General features: G+C 40.1%; 1 protein-coding gene across 2 annotated transcripts in view; it reads left to right on the forward strand.

The window, feature by feature from the left end:
* Positions 1-19,189, forward strand: part of CHEK2 (checkpoint kinase 2) — a 63,788-nt gene that overhangs the window by 16,122 nt on the left and 28,477 nt on the right. The window contains exons 5-13 of one of the 2 annotated variants that reach the window (XR_551254.1): positions 3,896-4,004; positions 6,075-6,128; positions 11,154-11,215; positions 12,778-12,877; positions 14,794-14,880; positions 15,802-15,965; positions 16,184-16,299; positions 16,424-16,523; positions 17,339-17,421. Coding sequence is in view for 1 of the 2 variants with exons in the window: in XM_008583065.1 (XP_008581287.1) it covers positions 3,896-4,004; positions 6,075-6,128; positions 11,154-11,215; positions 12,778-12,877; positions 14,794-14,880; positions 15,802-15,965; positions 16,184-16,299; positions 17,339-17,424 (778 nt within the window). In the remaining variant the exon portion in view is untranslated. Of the gene's footprint in view, positions 1-3,895; positions 4,005-6,074; positions 6,129-11,153; positions 11,216-12,777; positions 12,878-14,793; positions 14,881-15,801; positions 15,966-16,183; positions 16,300-16,423; positions 16,524-17,338; positions 17,425-19,189 lie in introns of those variants that run through there. The other variant, XM_008583065.1, reaches the window with a different exon arrangement.

Genomic DNA, 19,189 nt, shown 5'->3' on the forward strand with positions numbered 1-19,189 from the left:
CCCCTGTCGGAAGGGTTTTTTTCTTTCTTTCATTGTGGCTTCTCCCTCCTCCATGTACTCTGTAGGTCTCTCCTCCTCTTCCCCTGATCTTTAGCAGCCCCGCTTGGCTGTTGTTGCTTTTTAATAGTTGTAAGTTGGTTGATTTATGGGAGAGAGTGACACTGGGGATCATCTATGCTGCCGTCTTGACCACCACCACAAATTAATTTTAGAACTTTTTCATCATCTTCCAAAAATACACAATTATTGCATTTCTGCGCTGTTCAGAATTTGTGCCATCTTGAGACATGGAATGGAAGTGACAATTGAATGTAACTTAGGGCAAAGCTTTCAAAATTTTTGGTCTGAGGACCCCTTACACTCTTAAAAATTGTTGAGGACCCCAAAGAGCTTTTGCTTATGTGGCTTAAATCTATTGACATTTACTGTATTAGAAATTAAAATTGAGGGGCCAAGCCCGTGGCGCACTTGGGAGAGTGTGGTGCTGGGAGCGCAGTAGCACTCCCGCCGCGGTTCGGATCCTATATAGGGATGGCTGGTGCGCTCACTGCCTGAGCGTGGTATGGCCGGTCTCAAAAAGGACAAAAAAAAAAAAAGAAAGAAATTAAAATTGAGAAATTTTTATATTTATTAATTCATTAAATAAGCTCGCTAAATGTTAAGATAAGTAACATTTTTAATGAAAAGTAGTTATTAAAAAAAGATTAGCGAGAAGAGAGGTTAGTGAGAAGTAGAGTCTACATTTTTACAAATCCTTTTGATATCTGGCTACTTAGAAGTTGGCTAGAATCTGATATTTGCTTCTTCATTCAGTCTGTTTTGATATCACCTGCTGTGTGGCCTCTGGAAAACTATCGCACACTCATGAGAAAATGAGAATGGAAAAGATAAATAAAATCATAGTAGTATTCTAAAAATAGTTTTGACTTTGTAGATGCTCTGCAAGGTCTTGGGGTCCTCTAAGGGTTGCCCAGTCATACTTTGAGAACCACTTCCTTGGGGAACGTATTCAGGATACTGTTACCACTTTACATAATGTCCTTTAACCCCTCCCTCCACTTGCAAAGGCTTTTCTATTTTTGATATTTTTGGAAACATGAAAGTGGAAGGTACATAGAAGGAAATAATTACCCATAGTCCTGCCACATAGAGTCGAGCACAGTATCCTCTTTATAGCCATCTGTGGGAGAAATTTTAGTTTATGGACATTGAAGTCAGTAATTGATTGTGTTTCAGATTTGCATTGACTGCTTAGAAGCTCACAGCAAAGTTTATGCTCTTTGTTAAGAAATGTGTGATACTCAATGTTTTCCTAAGGGAGGATTTAACACAAATTCTCTAACTTGTAGGAGGTGATAGAAACTCAACTCAAATAAGTCAGGGAAAAAGAAATTTACTGGCTTATAGGGATATATAGGGATATATAGGGATAGTAGGGAATATAGGGATAGAGCTAACTTCAGGCATGGCTGGATCCAGGAGGTCATTAGGGCTTTTTTCCTCTTGTCTTTGGGTTCTGATGATTTGTTTGGCTTTATCTTTGGCTGGGTATAAGGCTCCCACAGTGTCACCTGGGCTCCACCTCCATTTCTTGATTTAGCTACTGTTTGTTTACTTCCTATAGAATTGCTCTTTCTATGTGGTAGGGAAGATTGCTACCAGGAACCTCAGATTTATATTTTCTTTTGTCTAGAAACCTTAGCAGAGAGAACTGTTTCTCTCCCAGCATCAGCATTTGACTTTAAGGGAAACCCTGATTGGCTCAATTTGGTTATGTGGCCTTAGGAGTGGGTATTATACCATAGCAGACACTCCACGTGAATGACTCTGACTCAGGGACGATTTCTCAGCCCAAGGATGTCTGTATCCAGGAGAAAGGGGTATTGGAAAGTGCTTTGAGCTAATTTAAAAAATAATAGTTACATGGGCCCTTCCCTCATACCACATACAAAAATTAACCCCAAATGTAACAATTAACTAAATATAAGAGGTAAAACTATAAAACTCTAGTAAGAAAACACAGGGGTAACTCTTTATGACCTTGGATTTGGCAGTGGATTCTTAAATATGACACCAAAAGCACAAGCAAGAAAAGAAAAAAGATAAATTAGACTTCATCAAAATTAAAAACTTGTTCCTCAAAAGACACTATCAAGAGATTGAAAACACAGCCTACAGAATGGGAGAGAATATTTGCAAATAATATATCTGATAAGGATTTATATCCAGAATAGATAAAGAAGTCTTATAAGTCAACAATAGAAAGATAAACAACATGCAGTATAAAAATGGGCAAAGGGCTTGAACAGACATTTCTCTGAAAAAGACATGCAAATGGCCAAAAAATACATGAAAAGATGCTCAACATCATTAGTCATTAGGAAAATGCAAATCAAAACCACAATGAAATATCACTTTATACCCACCCACTAGGATGGCCATAATAAAGAAACAGAAAATAAAGTGTTGGGAATATAAAATAGTGCAGCCACTGTGGAAGACAGTTTGGTGGTTTCTCAAAAAGTTAAACAGAATTACAATATGACCCAGATATTCTTCTATGTATATACATGCTGCCAAATTGAAAACAGATGTTCAAACAAAAGCTTCTACATGAGTGTTCGTAGCAGCTCTATTCACAATGATAAAGTCTAATTTATCTGTTTTTTCCTCTTGTTGCATGTGCTTTTGGTGTTATATGTTAAGAAACCATTCACAAAAGGTGAAAACAACCCAAATAAGTGTCCATCAAAATATGAATGCATAAACAAAATGTGGTATTTCCATACAATGTAATATTATTCAGCTATAAAAAGGAAAGAAGTAGTGATTGATGCTACAACATGAATGAACTTCAAAAACATTATGCTAAGTGAAAAAAGTCAACACAAAAGGGCATGTATTATGTGATTTTATTGATAGGAAATATTCAGAATAGGCAAGTCAATTGAGACAGAAATCAGATTAGTGGTTGCCAGGGGCAGGGTAGAATGGGGAGTGACTGCTTAATTGCTTAATAGGTACAGGGTTTCCATTTGGGCTGATGAAAAAGTTCTCAAACTAGGTGGTGGTTGCAGAACATTTTGAATGTACTTAATGCCACTGAATTGTACACTTTAAAATGATTAAGTGGTAAATTTTATGTTATGTATATTTAACACAGTAAAAAAGATGTCTTGGTAAACTCCTCACCTCACTCCCTCAAAAAGTTATAACAGTCCATTTCAGGCAGGTAATGTATGATTAATACTCTAGTAGCTATTACTTCAGGCTGATGCAAGCTTTGGAGAACAGAGCCTCCTTAAGGTTGTGTGCTGGGTAATATCCTGGATAGCATTCCTCCTCCGTTAGTAGTATCCCAATTAATTGTAAATCTTTGTGAGAGGTTGATGCAAGCAGATTAATTGTGTAATAATATGATTTAGGGTGCAATTCATACTATCAACTGCTTATGCACATCCTTTGAAAGCAGAGAATAAGAAGGAAAGAGAACTATATCAATGAAAGCAACTTTACTATTAATTGTTTTGGGTACTTATTTTTGACCAGGGAAGACTATTTGATGTTTTCCTGACCTCTGGGATAAGCAATTTCTTTCTCTTTATTCTTGGTGTCTTTCTGAGAATTTCCCAATCTGGGGCTGCTGTAAGGCTTATTTATGTCTGTATCACTCAGCTCAGAAGTGGAATTTGGAGCTGACTCAGTGTTGCTGGATGGCCCGCATCCACTTATGCCCTGGACATTTTACATTGGTGAGGTTTCTCTTTGTCCTCTGAAAACAGGAACAATGGAAAGGTTGTTATAGGGGCTGCTTTAATTTGGGATAGTTGAGGCAGACTCAGAAGGGTAGGTTTAACAACATCCTGACAATCACTGTCTGTGTTTTTCCCTCTAGTGGTGCCTGTGGAGAGGTAAAGCTGGCTTTCGAGAGGAAAACATGTAAGAAAGTAGCCATAAAGATCATTAGCAAAAGGAAGTTTGCCATTGGCTCAGCAAGAGAGGCAGTAAGTAGCTGTGTTTGTGGCCACTTACCTTTTCTTGACACTTCTTCATAATTTCCCCAAATAATCTTAGAGTGATGATTTTCAATCTCAGGAAAAATTTACTGCTCAGACATATGAGTTTGTGAGTATCACGGAACACGGAAAATTTTTGAGTATCTTTGGTTAATCTAGAAAATTTTACTTAAAGATAATTAGGCTCCAAAAATATTTGGTTGTACATAATAATGTACATAGAAGGAAGTTTTTTTTTTATCTTTCCAAGTTCAAAGTTACAAGACTGTTTTTACAATAAATGAAAAGAAAATTAGAGAAAAAAATCTGGCCATAATCCCCCCACTGTAACCCTACAGCTGTTTTTAGTTTCCTTTTCCTTCTAATCTTAGTTCATATGAATTCGTGTTTTAGATGGTTGAAATCATACTGTATATACAGCTTTGTATTCTGCTTTTCCACATATGTATTATAGCATAAACTTTTCCTTAATGTATCCTTTTCGATGATTCAGTCTCCATTTCATCAACTTCATGATAATTTATTCAACCATCTGGTCTATCATTTAGGCTATTTCCAATTCTTTGTTCTTCTAGATAATGTGGCAATCAATATCTTAGTGTTTATGGATTAGTTATAGATTTAAAAAAATTTTTTTTTAAAAAGATGACCGGTAAGGGGATCTTAACCCTTGACTTGGTGTTGTCAGCACCATGCTCAGCCAGTGAGCGAACCGGCCATCCCTATATGGGATCCGAACCTGTGGCCTTGGTGTTATCAGCACCGCACTCTACCGAGTGAGCCACGGGCCGGCCCCGTGATTTAAAAACTTTTTAATTAAATTATTTTAATAGCCTTTCTATATAGTAGCCATTCATTTTATTACATTTTCTGTAGTACACATTTGCTGTATGGGTGATATGGGCAAATGTATTTGTCTTTCTACACATAATATGACAAAATGTAAAACATGGCCCGTAATCACATTTTCCTTTGTGGCCAGCTGTTTCTGGCTATTATACTTTAGCATTCCTTAAGGATCAATTTTTTCCCCCTTAGTCAATGCCATTCTCATGTGGCAAGAGGAATTTCCTTTCTGTGTTCACTTTGTTATAGATCTTTCCTCTGTGATTCTGGATTTGTTTCCCCTTTTGGGGAGGAGAAAATATCTACCAGATTGTTAAAAACTTAGAGTAAAATTTTACGTCTTAATTTCATTTTTCAAATCACATTGGACTCTTTGTGACCTCTCTGTTATCAGAGCACACCCTGACTTGGTAATGAGTTTAACGGCTTACAGGAAGAGGCAGACTTTTAAAATTAAACATCTGGGTTTCTTAGCTGAAGTCCATTTTACATAAATATGTAATTCTATATCCTCTTTGCTCGTGGAGGGTGTAGCCTGGGAAGTTAGGTTACTTGATTCATCTTTTTGGAATTGTATCAGAGAACAACTTCAGTACCCTGAAGCTTCTCGTCAGAGTCTCAGTAAATATGTTAGCCTGCAGTTGAAGTTGGAAACTATGTCTGCTCTATTATTAGAAATTTGACTTGGTAAATTCCTCATACAGTTTCATTAAGCGCCTTCTTGTCCATGGTTTTTGTTTGCTTTATCATTTTTATGAATGTAAATAATTCCATAGCTGATGAGACCAGTAGAGCTTACCAGTTAAATGTGAAAACAGTGGAAACACAGTTGTTTCTGGCAGTGGGAATGGGGCACGTGGCTTCCCTTTCTCTGAGACTCAGTTGTCTCATCTGTAAAATGGGGATAATTATAAAATCCAATTCACTTGGGGGTTATGAGACTTATGTGAGATGATCCTTGTAAATACAGAGCTTTGCACAGGTCTTAACTATTTATGAATGCTTACTACTTTCCAAGCACTTTGCAAAATGGTTTTAGGTGAGTTATATAATTCATCGACCTCTGGGCCTTGATTTATTTTTATGTATAGAACTAGGGCTGGAACTCAGGTAGGCAGCCTTTACTCAACTAAGTTTAACTGTAAACATTTTATTAATATTGGTTATTATTATTATTATCAATAAACTCTAATGTTATTCTGTTTATCAAAGGACCCTGCTCTCAATGTTGAAACAGAAATAGAAATTTTGAAAAAACTAAATCATGTAAGTATCTGTATTATTCCATTTCTGTTGCTTATAACAAATACCTGAAACTAGGTGGTTTATAAAGAAAATGAAATGTATTGCTTACAGTTTCTAAGGCTGGGAAGTCCAAAGTCCATCTGGTGGTGGTTACAGTGACCCAGGGGTCTCACATTGCAAGATGCTGGAAGCAGAGAGAGCAGAGAAAGAGAGCAAGAGAGCAACAGACTTTCCTCTCTCTTCTTTTAAAGCCCTCAGAACCATGCCTCTGACAACCATTTTTAATCTGTTCACTGTGGTGTGGTCCTATAATCTGATCATCCCTTCAAGGCTCCACCTTTCAATTACCATAATAGAATTTCCCACCCTCTTAACAGTCACAGTGGGGCCAAGTTTCTAATACATAAAACTTGAGGGACACAATTCAAGCTTCAGTGAATTTGGGGGGACATAATCTACTACAGTATCTATACCTATATATCTAAATCTGTAAAATATGATACATACTTAAATTCATTCATCTCAAAATATTGTAAGAGCATAAAGCATTTCAAATAATAAAGCTAGTAATAACCTGGGTTCATTAATTCACGTGGGTGCACACACATGTACTATCTGTCATTTAGCTGGGAAGTTTTACTCCAAAATTTTGAGAGGACAATAACTGTATAAAGAATTCATGATTGAATAATTACATGATATTTCTGCTGAGTTAGTTCTTGACCTAAAGATATAATATTTATTCTTTTTTTAAATAATAATTATTTTATCTCATAGGGACTTGATCAACAGTTTACATTTGAGAAGACAATGCTAATTTTAGTAAATTTGATTTAATTATGCCTGAAGTTTTAACACCTTCAAATACCTTTTATTTGGAGTAATCCAAATAAACCCAAGGGTATCCAATAGGTATGATAACATCCTATCCTTATATCTGATTAAATAGTGTCTGTGGCCTTCTTTGGTGTGAATAGTTCTTACCTTTTGAGTGCAATGATGATTTCATATCAATGGAAAGTGTCTAACTTTAAAAAGATGAGAAGAAAAAGTTATAGTGTAGGACTGATTTTATTTTCATTTTTATTGGCTCTTTCAGTTTCTTCATTAATTCATGAATACCTGGGAAGCCATGAGCTCAGAAGGCACTGGAATTAAACTTGAAACAAGACCTCTAGCCTGTCCAGCTAATGATTATCTTATTCTGGTTCTTAACCTCCAAATAACGAAAAGATTTTTTTCCCCTTTTTTCTCCTCCTCAAATCCCTCAAAGAACAAATAGAAACTAAACAAAATCACTGCCATTGACAAAATACTTCAACAGGCTCCTTTAGAACTCAGTGGGTGAACCTAAAAACCCACAAGAATCTGAGTGGAAGGCCTTCTGCTTGGCTTTCTTCTAATTTCCTTACAACTTCCTCCTTCCTGAGTTTGCCAAGTCCTTTTTCCAAGAGATTAAGAGTCTCTCTTCAAGGAGAGGAGCCGTCTAATTTTCTGGGGTGAGGTTGTATCAACATACTCTTAAGATAAACAGTTAGAATTTTCAGAGAACTTTCTATGATGTCAGAGGATCCCCAGTCATAACATTTATACAAATCCAGTGTCCAGTGCGGTTGGGAAATTATTAGAACCCTAAAAAAAGGTCCCTGGACATATTTCTTGGCAAGTTACAAGGGTTCACAGAACTGTAGGGGATTAAACATTGGCTCCTGAATGCTTTTTAATGTTTGGGGACAGTGAGAAGAGCCTTGTGGCCAAGAGTCTGGCCTTTCGAGTCAGACGTTGATTTGGTCAGTTGTCAAATACTTACTGTGCCACACTGTCCTTTAGGCCCAGGCAGCAGTAAGCACAGATGGAGCTGTCTATTCCTCCCCTCTTGTGGCTTCAGTCTAGTGAGGAGACAGATCTGGGTTCCTATCCTATTTCTATTACCTCCTGGCTCTGAGTTGGTCAGTTCACTTTTTGGAACCTCTGTCTCCTTATCTGTACAACGGAGACAATAAAGATACTTATCTTACAAGGTCAGTGTGAGATTTCAATGAGATGTGCTTGCAAAGCTTTCAGCACAGAGAACACACTTGGGCAATAATAGTGATCCGTACTTTCCTAAGCTCTTTTCACTGTATGAATGACCTAAGTGGAAGGTCTGGGTTAGTAGCCTCTGGTTCCTGGTAGAGAGACAGTTTCAGCTGTGACAGTCCCAGCCAGTGACCCTGGAGGTAGTGGAGACTATAGAAGACAGTTCATGCTACCTCTTGACTGTTGCAATCTCTTCATGCTCTGTCAGCTCCCAGCCCCACCCATTCCCAGATGGGTACTGACACTGCCCATTGTGATGCCAAGCAGAACCAAGCAGTTCTCATTTTTCCTTCTAATCTGTTCTTTTTCTATGTGTGCCTTTTCTTCTGCTTCTCCTTAAAAAGGTGATTTTATCAAGATGTCACATGTGTAATCTAAAGAATCAAATAGTGCTTTTTGTGTGTGTGTGTGTGTGGCTGGCTGGTAAAGAGTTCTGAACTTTTGATCTTGGTGTTAAATGGTGCTAAAATTTTTATTACACAAGTCAACAGCTCCTCATCCCTACTAATCTCTCTGTAAGCATTTTAAAACTCTTCACTGTTTTTGCTAGAACTGACATCCATATTTCTATATAATATGCATAAACTGCTGTCTCTTGGTTTATCAATTTTACATAGCCTGTTGCCTTTCTGTTATGGTTTATGAGGATTTTATCTCTTTCCTTTCTGTTCCTCTTAATATAATACTACAATGAGTATTCAATGTTTTAATTATTGTGACAGTAACAGTTGTCCATTCAGAGCCAAGTAAGACCCTCCACTGGAGGAACTTAATCAAAGCAGTGGATATAATGAAATTTGCTTTGTAGGACGAAAGTAGTGTACTATGGTCAGGGGTAAGGAGAGGTTTTTTCTCATCCCAACCCTCTTGCCTTAAGTTTTATGACAAAAACTGGGTGGCAGAATCTACCCTCTGTGGGTGTAGCTGTTATTGAAGTTGTTGGTATTAATTTGAGTTTCTCCTGTGTACCAGCTACTATGCCGGGTGTTGGGCCTAGAAAGATCAATAAGACTGACAGCCCATGTAGTGTCTGGTGCAAGGAGACCCATGATGAGTGTTAGTTTCCTTTCCCCACCCTCCTGGGGCTCATAGCCTGGTGGGAAGACAGTGAAGATGCAGTATAGGGTGACACAGATGAGTAGGGCACATGGACAGGTAATGAGGGGACATTCAAGCTGAGACCTGTTCTCTGAGGCCAAGTGTACCCAGAGAGCTGGATTGCTAGGCAAGAGGGTGGTATGAGGAATGGTGTGACACTGGGAAAGAGCACAGGGAGCTTGGGGTTGGAAGGGAGTTTTGTGGTCTGGAGAGGGGGATGCATGGGACCAGGAGCAGGATGTGAGGTGGGAAGGGGGCTGGATAAGTCCGGGTTGAGTTTTATTAGCAACAAAGCAGCAGGGGGCCAAAGATTTTCTTCTTGCCTTCTGTCCTTCCTTCCTCACCTTATTTCCTTCCCTTCTTCCTGTTTTCCTCTCTTCCCTCCTTTAAATATTTAAAAATTATATAACATTTGACACATGTAAAATAATACGTGATAAAAAGAAATTGTAAAGCAACCCAATGAAACGAACACCTTTGAACTCTTATTCAACTTAAGAATGAAATCTCAACCGTATGTTTGAAGCCTGTGTACATCTCCCCGTCCCACCCCCTTATTGCTCCCCAGAGGTAGCCCCATTATTTTAAATGCTATATATCATCCCTTGGTTTTTCTTTTAAAGCCACATATGTTTATATATCCCCAAACAATTATATTGTTTTACTGCTTGTTTCTGAGCTTTATAAAAATGATATCATACTCTTTGAAGTCTGTTGTGACTTCCCTTTCCACTCAGCATTATGTTTCCAGGATCTGTCTGTTTCGGGGAAGCTGTGGGGTGTTCATTCACTGCTGTTTAACAGTTGGTCATGGGAAGGTTCCACTGGAGGATCTTTCTTTTTTTTTGGCAGCTTGCTGGTATGGGGATCTGAACCCTTGGCCTTGATATGTTATAATACCACCTCTAACCAACTGAGCTAACTGGCCAGCCCTCCACTGGAGGATCTTAATCAGATTAGTGGATATAATGAAATTTGCTTTGTAGGACGATCACTGTTGTGAGTTTTACCACCCTTTTAAATTTAAAACCTAAAAATCTTGTAGCTCTCTTCTGTTTCATTTTGATATAACCACAGTCCTCCTCTGTGCTGTGGTGTGCGTCCCTGATGGCTACTCATCAAATCTTTTACTTACCCCTACCATGGAGCTTGACTATGTTTTGTATTGTAAAAACAATAGGTGTGCATTCTAAGTATAAAATCATGATATTAAATATGCATTTTAAAGTGTACAGTACTGTTCTGCCTTGCCCTCAGTGTTCTTCTGTGTTCCTTGAATTGATCAGAGGTCATGAATTATCAGCCATAGTCGTGTGTATCTCTCTCTCCCTACCCCACCCCTACCAGGTGTGCTTTAGAGTTTTTATAAAATTAGAATTTCCCTTTTCCTTTGAAAAATGGCAGGATCTTGTCCCAGGAGGTCCCAGTTCCCCTTCCCGTGTGGTCCCACTTACCTGAAGCTGAATAACCCTGCTGTGTACAGCATGTCTAGGCTTCCCACCTGGCTTTTATTTCTCAGGCTCCTTCAGGTTCCTTAGGCTGACCTTGAGTACCTCTGCTCTGGGGCAGTGAGGAGGAAGTTTGGCAAGAGACCTGGCCTTCATTCCTAGGTGATATCCTTGCTTAGGAAATATGAACTAGTCTCTTACCAGCACGGTAGGGTGGAAAGCTTCTTGCATGTTCTCACTGAGGTGTGGGTTGGATTCCGTTCTGCCTTCTCCCCTTGTTGAACTTCAAAGCGCCCTGATTGGCCTTGGCATCCTGGACCCTCTAGGCAGGTGTCCCAAGTTCTACTGCTCTCGTGGTTTTCTTCCTGGGAGTTTCTCATTACTTTTCCTTTTTCTCTCCCCCTTCCCCCCCCCTTTTCAGCCTTGCATCATCAAGATTAAAAACTTTTTTGATGCAGAAGATTATTATATTGTTTTGGAATTGTAAGTAGTGAACTTTTAAGTTTATGTTTTCATTTAAATGCTTATAAGCCACCAAAGAATCAAATGGGAGCTTGACTTTCTCATCCTCAGGGCCCTTAATGTATACACTGTGGGGGTGGGACACACAGAGTCTGTGTGTATGTGGGGTTAATATCAATTCTAAACCCCCCCCAGTGTTTCTAAAGGCAGATGGCATTGGGTTCTAAGCCCTGGATCTGCGGCCTGGGTTTGAACTCCACTCTGCAGTGACTAACTGAGCACCCATGGTTGAGTTTACTTCACCTCTCTGAGTCTCATTTTCCTAAAGTTAATGGGGATTATAGTGATACACCCGTGTACAGAGTCCTTGTAAGGATTAAATGCTATAAGGGATGATAAGTCCCCAGCAGAGCACCTGGCACATATACGTTCTTAACCATGGGTTGATATTATTACTCTGAAATACCTGCCTGGCTGAGCCTTTCAGCTCAGGATTATAGGACTGGATTGTATGGTGGCACCTGAGTATCTTTCAGCATTTTTGCTAGTTTACTTCTGTGGCCATAATGTCCCATCTTATTTGGTGTGACCAAAATAATTTTCTGTCTCATCGCTTGAAGAGGCCTGTCTTGCTGTCCATTTATGCTTAAATAGGCAGTGCTTTTGGGAGCAGCTGTTGTGACAGGTAGGGAATGCTTTACTCCTGGCTGGCAAAAGGTAGCTATGCAGGTTGACCATTAAGATTATATAGAAAACAATAGCCCTGATCATAGCACTAGGAGAGGCTGGATGGCCCTTGTGGTGCTTAAGGGAATATCTGTTACTATTAAACAGAAGATTGTTCCCTGACTGGATCCAGTTAACACGGTTTAATAATAGTGATAATAATAATACAGTAACAGTAGCTGGTACTTGTGAAGAATTTACTATAATCCAAGTACTGCTGTAAGCACACTACATGGATTGACTCTTTAACCTTCACAACAGTCTGACAGGTTACTTAGAGGTTATGGGTGGGTTACTATTTTTAGCTACACTTTAAAGAAAAGGAAAGTGAATTACAGAGGGATTGAATAATCTTGCTGAGCACCTGTACTGTGTCAGGTGCTTTAGCTACATCAATTATCTTAATTTTTATAACCATCAAGGTAGGTAGTATCATCCCCATTTTTTATATGGTAGAAACAAGCTCAGAGAGGTTAAATAGCTTGCCAAAGTCCCACAGCTGGGAAGTGGTGGAGTTGGGGTTGAGACTCTGCTTGTCTGATTATAAACTCCTGCTTGTTCTTGTACACGATAAAAATGCAAACTCCTGGGCCCCCCCTCCAATCTACTGAATCAGATTTTTGAAAGTCCCCCCACGTGCCTCCAGTGCCCACTCCTATTGTCTTGTTCTTTGGTTTCCAACTGGGCATCTGATTGTGGGTGAAGCTTATTTCCTCATTAGCTATAAAAATGGAAGTCAAAAGTGAATAAAAATGGCAGCTGTTTGCTTACCTTAATGAGTTTGTTTGTGTTACTATCTTCCTTCCAAGTAAGTTTCCCTTCAGGAATGAACCCCCTCCTTTGCCTGTGTGTTTCAGAATGGAAGGAGGAGAGCTCTTTGACAAGGTAGTGGGGAATAAACGCCTGAAAGAAACTACCTGCAAACTCTATTTTTACCAAATGCTCCTGGCTGTACAGGTAAGTGAAGCCCTCAATTCTTTTTTTTTTTTTTTTTTTTTTTTTTTTTTTTTTTCCGTGCCCGGCAACGGATCGCAACCCTCAGTGTTGCCCCCGTACCGGACCGGGGACCGGCAACGGGATTGCAACCCTCGGTGCTGCTCCCGCGCCTCGCTCAGCCAGTGAGCGGGAACCAGTCTGTACGTGGGATCCGAACCCTCGGGCGGGAGCGCCACCGCGCTTCCCAAGCGGCGCACTTATCCAGTGCGCCACCGGGCCGGCCCTGAAGCCCTCAATTCTTTGACAACCTATTTTTTTTTTAAGGTTAATTACTGCCTGAGTTAGGCAGAAATTAGGGGACTGTAGATTAAAACTTAGAAGAGAATCTGTATGTTTGTTCTGTTCTTGGCAAAAACATCCTCCCCTTTGAATCAGATGACAAAGCTCTTGCTGTGAAGCTTAAGAGACAGTAAGAAAGGAAATTAAAGAAATGAACACATGGTCCCATGTCTCCTTTCTTTAGCTTGGAGGTATTTCTGGAGTGCCATTGGTCTCTGTGGCTGCCCAATCCTTGTAGAAATCCCTCTTAACTCAGAGTGGGGGCTGGGCAGGTATGAGGACAAGGCTGATGAGTTGGAGTGATAGTGGCAGATTGTTTGCTCTTCCATGGCTCAGTACTAGGTGTTCCTTGCAGGCAGGCAGGCAGGCAGGTGGGGCCTGTGCACAGCCATCTCTTCTCTATTCAGTAACAGAGGTGGATGGAGGAACAGCTGGTGGCATGGTACTGCAAGGAACATGACCATTTCCCAAACCAAATTTGGTAGTGGCCATTTCCCTGCCAATGTTTCTTCCCTTGAAAACCCACTCCATGAGGGAAATGCAACGACTGGGGGCGGTTCTTACATTGAATTAGGATTGAGGGAGATTTTCCTGCGGCTGCTATCTGGGTTTGCCCTCCCTGGGGTTTCACCAGATCCATTTCCCAGTGGAAATTTTTCGGAAGAATTTTCGTTCCAGCCCAGGGGACATCCAGAGAAGATTGAGGCCCATGAAGATGAGCTGTTTTTAATGGCAGCTGTCACCCATTTAATGCTTTACTCCCTCATTGGTTTATTCCCTCCTTTACAGTACAGTCACAGGCCACATATACAGTAGTGGTCAGAGCAATAGGCTATGCCATAAAACCTAAGTGTGTGGCAGGCTATACCATTGAGGTTTGTGTAAATACACTCTGTGATGTTTGCACAATGACAAGATCGTGTAACGTTTCTCAGAATGTATCCTGGTAGTTAAGTGAGGCATGGCTATATTTAATAACTAAAAATATTAAGCTAAGTTGAGTGCAGATCAGTGGATATGGGAAATTTTTGTTTCCTAAAGAAATGTGATATAGTATATTGATGTTTCTTTATTTGTTCATTTTTGTATGCTATTTCAGATAATAGAGTTTTCAAAGACTAAGTCTTTGCATCGAGAAATGTTAACTCTTGGTAATTTACAAATATATGTTTTATAGATTCCCTTTAAAAATATTATTCTCAGAGTTGGAATAACCAAATATATAATTTTGGTGGAATTTTTTTGTTCACCTTGGCATATTCTCAAAATATTTTACATCACCCATTTACATTTTTATTGAAGTTGACACCTTGTATTTCTGCCAACATGAAGGGATATTTATTATCTTGAAAAGTGAAATTAAAGGTTTACTGTCGTAAGTTGCCGTTTTCATTTTTCTGCTTTTTAAAGGTTTTCTTGAAAATAAATTTGTAAACGCTAACCCCTTTTACCCAGCAGTTTTCTCTGATTTGGGGGAATATGGGTGTATGTGACATAGCTTACAGTTCCACCCAGCTGTTAGATGTGTGTGTAGTGGGGACTTTGTGCTCACGTACCTACTGTATAAATCCAAGGATCATGCCTCCCTTTATGTGTAGTACCTTCACGAAAATGGTATTATACATCGGGACTTAAAGCCAGAGAATGTTCTACTCTCATCTCAAAAAGAGGACTGTCTTATAAAGGTAAGAAATTTATGTTCTGTGTGTTGCCCCTCCAGCAAATTTTTGTTCAGAAACTCTTTTAATTCCTCATGTAAGAAGTGGGAGCATAAAAAATTGAGAATCTGACCTTTCCACTCTTAGTGGTTGTTTTACAGATCAGGTAATATTGCTCCTATCTAGATTCTCATGAGCACTTATTGATCTCCACTGTGTACAAGCCACCTTTGTGCTCAGAAGGAGGAAGGGAGAAGTCTCAATGGACAAGTGAATCACAACCCCTGCCTTTCCCTGCCATCCATCTAAGACAGTGATTCTCAAGTCTGGCTTCACTGTAGAATCTACTGTTAGGATTAAAAAAAAAAAAAAAAATCAAGCAGGCTGAATCTCAGAATTTCTGAGTGTGGCACCCAGATGTATTTTTTTCCAAGTTCCCCAGGTATTCCACAGTACAGCCAAGTTTGAGAAACTGGGGTCTAAGAAGAACCATGCATGACTAATTAGAATTCTAGAGTGTCTGTGATAAGGATTATAAACTTTTTGTAAGGTAACAGAGAAAGCCTGTCTTGAGGTTCCTAGGCTCAGAAACTTTATTTTAAGGAAAACTAAATACCTTAACTTGCAAAGACATGAATTTGTAGATTCCAGATTCACAACAGGTATGAACTGTGCAATAGAATCTGCTCTAGGCTTCGTGTCTTTTAGGAGTGGCAGACTATGTTAATCTTTTTTTTGTTTGTTTTTTTTGAGACCTGCTGCACCACACTCAGCCAGTGAGCGCTGTGAGCGCACCGGCCATCCCTATATAGGATCCGAACCGGCGGCGGGAGCGCTGCTGTGCTCCCAGCGCCGCACTCTCCTGAGTGTGCCACCGGCTCGGCCCTATGTTAATCTTTTTATTTTACAACATCATTAAACATTATTCCCTTTTGACCTTCATTTTAGATTACTGATTTTGGGCAGTCCAAGATTTTGGGGGAGACCTCTCTCATGAGAACCTTGTGTGGCACCCCCACGTACTTGGCTCCTGAGGTTCTTCTTTCCATTGGGACGGCCGGGTATAACCGTGCTGTGGACTGCTGGAGTTTAGGAGTTATTCTTTTTATCTGGTAAGAAAAGTTTTCATTGCTTCACAGTCTTGTGGGAGGTAATTAGATGAAATCAAACATGTCCACATAGAGAGCTTGTGTTTCATATAGGTCACTTTTTGACCATTGATTTAAAGAAAAATATGACTTTGATTATGCTGAAAAAGAAACCTATATATACAAATGCCACTGAGAATGCCACTTGATTTCTTTTCCTTTCTCTTTCTACCAATATTAAGCCTTAGTGGGTATCCACCTTTTTCTGAGCATAAGACTCAAGTGTCACTGAAGGATCAGATCACCAGTGGAAAATACAAGTTCATTCCCGAAGTCTGGGCAGAGGTCTCAGAGAAGGGTATGGATACGAAAGGGTTAAGAATTTGTGGTTGGCTAAAATGTGTGTGTGCTGTGGTGGGAGTTTCTTTTCAAATTCCATGATGTTTTCTCCTGTCAATTCTGTTCTTATTTTCTTTTGTTAGTTTCGCACCATTTGAGAGGCAGAGGAAATTATTCAGAGCATTGGCTCTAGAGCCTGGGCTCAAGTCCTGGGTGTGCTACTTCCTAGCTGTGTGACCTTAGGCAAGTTATTTAACCTCTTTGAGTATCTATTTTCATTATTTGTAATTGGGACCTCAATAACGCCTGCCTTAAAGGGTTTTTGTGAGTTAAGTGTAATGTACACAGGTGTCTGGTACCTATTTAACTTTTTAGTTATAAGTAACTTTGTAGTTACAAGGTTTCCTTTGATTAAGTAAGCATGTAAAAACTAAATGTCATTAATTACTTTGTATTTTATAATTTAAGTGCAACTTTGTAATTCCCTGAAGAAAAAGTAGATTTTAAAACTAAACGTCAAATAATGTAACATAGGTGATTGTGTTAAATGGCAGAATGTTTAAGGAATAATATTGTTGGCAATACACAAGCCAGCTTGCAGTTGTTACTTGCTGGAGTAGTCAAGCTTTATTTTTGGCAAGTTTGGAGTTTCAGGGAGTCTCTCTCTGGGTGAAGAATTCTCACCATCAATCTGTGAGACCCAGGGAGAGTACGCCGTGCATCCTGAGTCTCTTAGAACTGGCTGGAAGTTCAGCTTTATTTAGTTTGAGCTTGAGTCCAGCAACAAGAGGGAGAACAAGGAGCTGAGAGGTTGTGATGTCCCAGCAGGAAGAGATGGGGAATGTCATTATCATTCCTGAGTACTCAGAGTACTCTGAATACAGAAAGTGAGGAGAGTTAGGGGCCCCCTGCCCGTTATGTCTGCTGAGTCCATGATGATCTCAGACTGTCTCTCCTCTCTCTGGATGGTGGCCTGTAATTCTGGCATTCTTTAGCATTGCTGATTTAATGTGTTTATCCTTTTCACTGAGATTTGCCCAATTATCTTGTTGCTTTAGCTCTGGACCTCGTCAAGAAGTTGTTGGTAGTAGATTCAAAGGCACGTTATACAACAGAAGAAGCGTTAAGGCATCCGTGGCTGCAGGTGGGTGTGGGACAGTGCCTGCTAGCATAAAATACTTGAGGAGCCCTGAAATGTCTGGGAGAGATGAGTAAGAGAATGGAAACACATTTGCTTTGTTGGGTCTGTCTGATGTAATTGTTTCAAATTGAGCTTTAGGTATATAGGTATGTGTGTGTGTGTTTGGGGGCGGATACAACCTTTTCAGTGTTACTTGTGATTCTTGGATGGACAAGCTCATTTTATTGCCTGTTCTGCTTCCACTTGGCTGCCCCAAGTCTGCAGTTTGGCTATGTTCCTTTGAGAGATTGTTCTGGCTCCACCCCTAGCTGTATCCCCTCCTGGCGTGGGCTGGGCTACATTCCAGCCATCTTCATCCTTAAAGCAGGGAAGCTGGGGGAGGCATAGGAGAGGAGCCTCCCTGGGGATTAGGTATAAAGGGTCCCACTTTTTGTTCATGGCGAGTAGTGCCATTAGTGCAGGCTGTCACTCGCACTTTCTAGTCTGCATTGCCTCTGCGTTCCTGCTGGGGGTTGTGGCTGCCTTTATATTATGTGCTGACCTCATTTGGAACTGCCAGAGTTGAAAGTCCTTTGTGGCTTTGCTGAGTTAATCTTTGGTTTTGGAATTAACCACAGCATCGGGCAGGTTTTGTGATGTCTGGTCTTCTGTTATAGTGCAGTTCCATTCAGCACAGCCATGCCCTTTCTGTTAACTCTCTTTTGGTGTCTCTGTTTCCTGTGGAGCAGGGAGGACTTAACCAGGTAGTTTGAGTTAGAGGCCGTTACTCTGGGGATCCTTGGTCCAGGAACTCCTCAGACAGTCCAACCTTAGCTCTATAATTCTGGAACTCTGGGAAGACTGTCCCCATTCTCTTCCGACCCTTCACACCTAACAGTTTTGCTCAGGCTGCTCAGGTTGAGAACAACAAATCCTTAAAAAAAAAAAAAAAAAAAAAAAGCAGATATATATGTGTTTTGGATGTTGCCCTGGAAACAGTGGTCCCCCCAGAAGAAATCTGTCAGATGATTTAGCATTTAATAGACCACACAGATTTGAAACAGCAGGACCCTGGAGAAAAGAAGTTTGGAAACAAAGGGTGCCTTTGCATGTGGGGATTTAATTTTGATGAGAAAGAGAAACATGCCTCCTGGCTCTTTTTATGTGTCCTAATAGGGAAACTCTTGGGGTCCAAATGCAGAGGTAGAGGAGCTGTGTTAGTTTTGAAAAAATTGGAGCTGGCCAGTTAGGCCTCTGAACAAAGTTTGCATCTGCCTGAAATTTATGAGCAAGCATAGCCTATTTTGCTTGTACTCTTTGTCTCAAAACTGATATTAATAACCAAGGAAAAGGTGAAGTTCAGCTCTGCCACAGGGGTCTCACTTGAGTACTCTTTTGTCCATCCTTTGTTTTTGCAGCAAAAGGTGGAGCTAACAGTGAATGAGATAAGGATGCAGATTGCCCATCTAAATCATCTGTTAGCGATAGCTTAGGTTTTATTTTGGGGAAATTCAGTATTTTTGAAGAAACCAAATGGTTTTGTGAGTCTGCCACTTGACTGAGTATTGGGAATGTGGATTCTGGTCTGTTTTTTGTCATTAATGGAGTGTCCAGTTTTGGGAGCATTTTTTTTTTTTTTCCTTTTTGTCTTTTTTACTGACCAGTAACAGGATCGCAACCCTTGGTGTCACACCCGCACCGGGGACCGGCAACGGGATCGCAACCCTTGGTGTTGCGCCCGCACCGCGCTCAGCCAGTGAGCGGGAACCGGTCTCCACATGGGATCCAA

The sequence above is a fragment of the Galeopterus variegatus genome, unplaced genomic scaffold (genome assembly GCF_000696425.1).
Source record: "Galeopterus variegatus unplaced genomic scaffold, G_variegatus-3.0.2 Scaffold2820, whole genome shotgun sequence".
In the NCBI taxonomy this organism is placed as follows: Eukaryota; Metazoa; Chordata; class Mammalia; order Dermoptera; family Cynocephalidae; genus Galeopterus; species Galeopterus variegatus.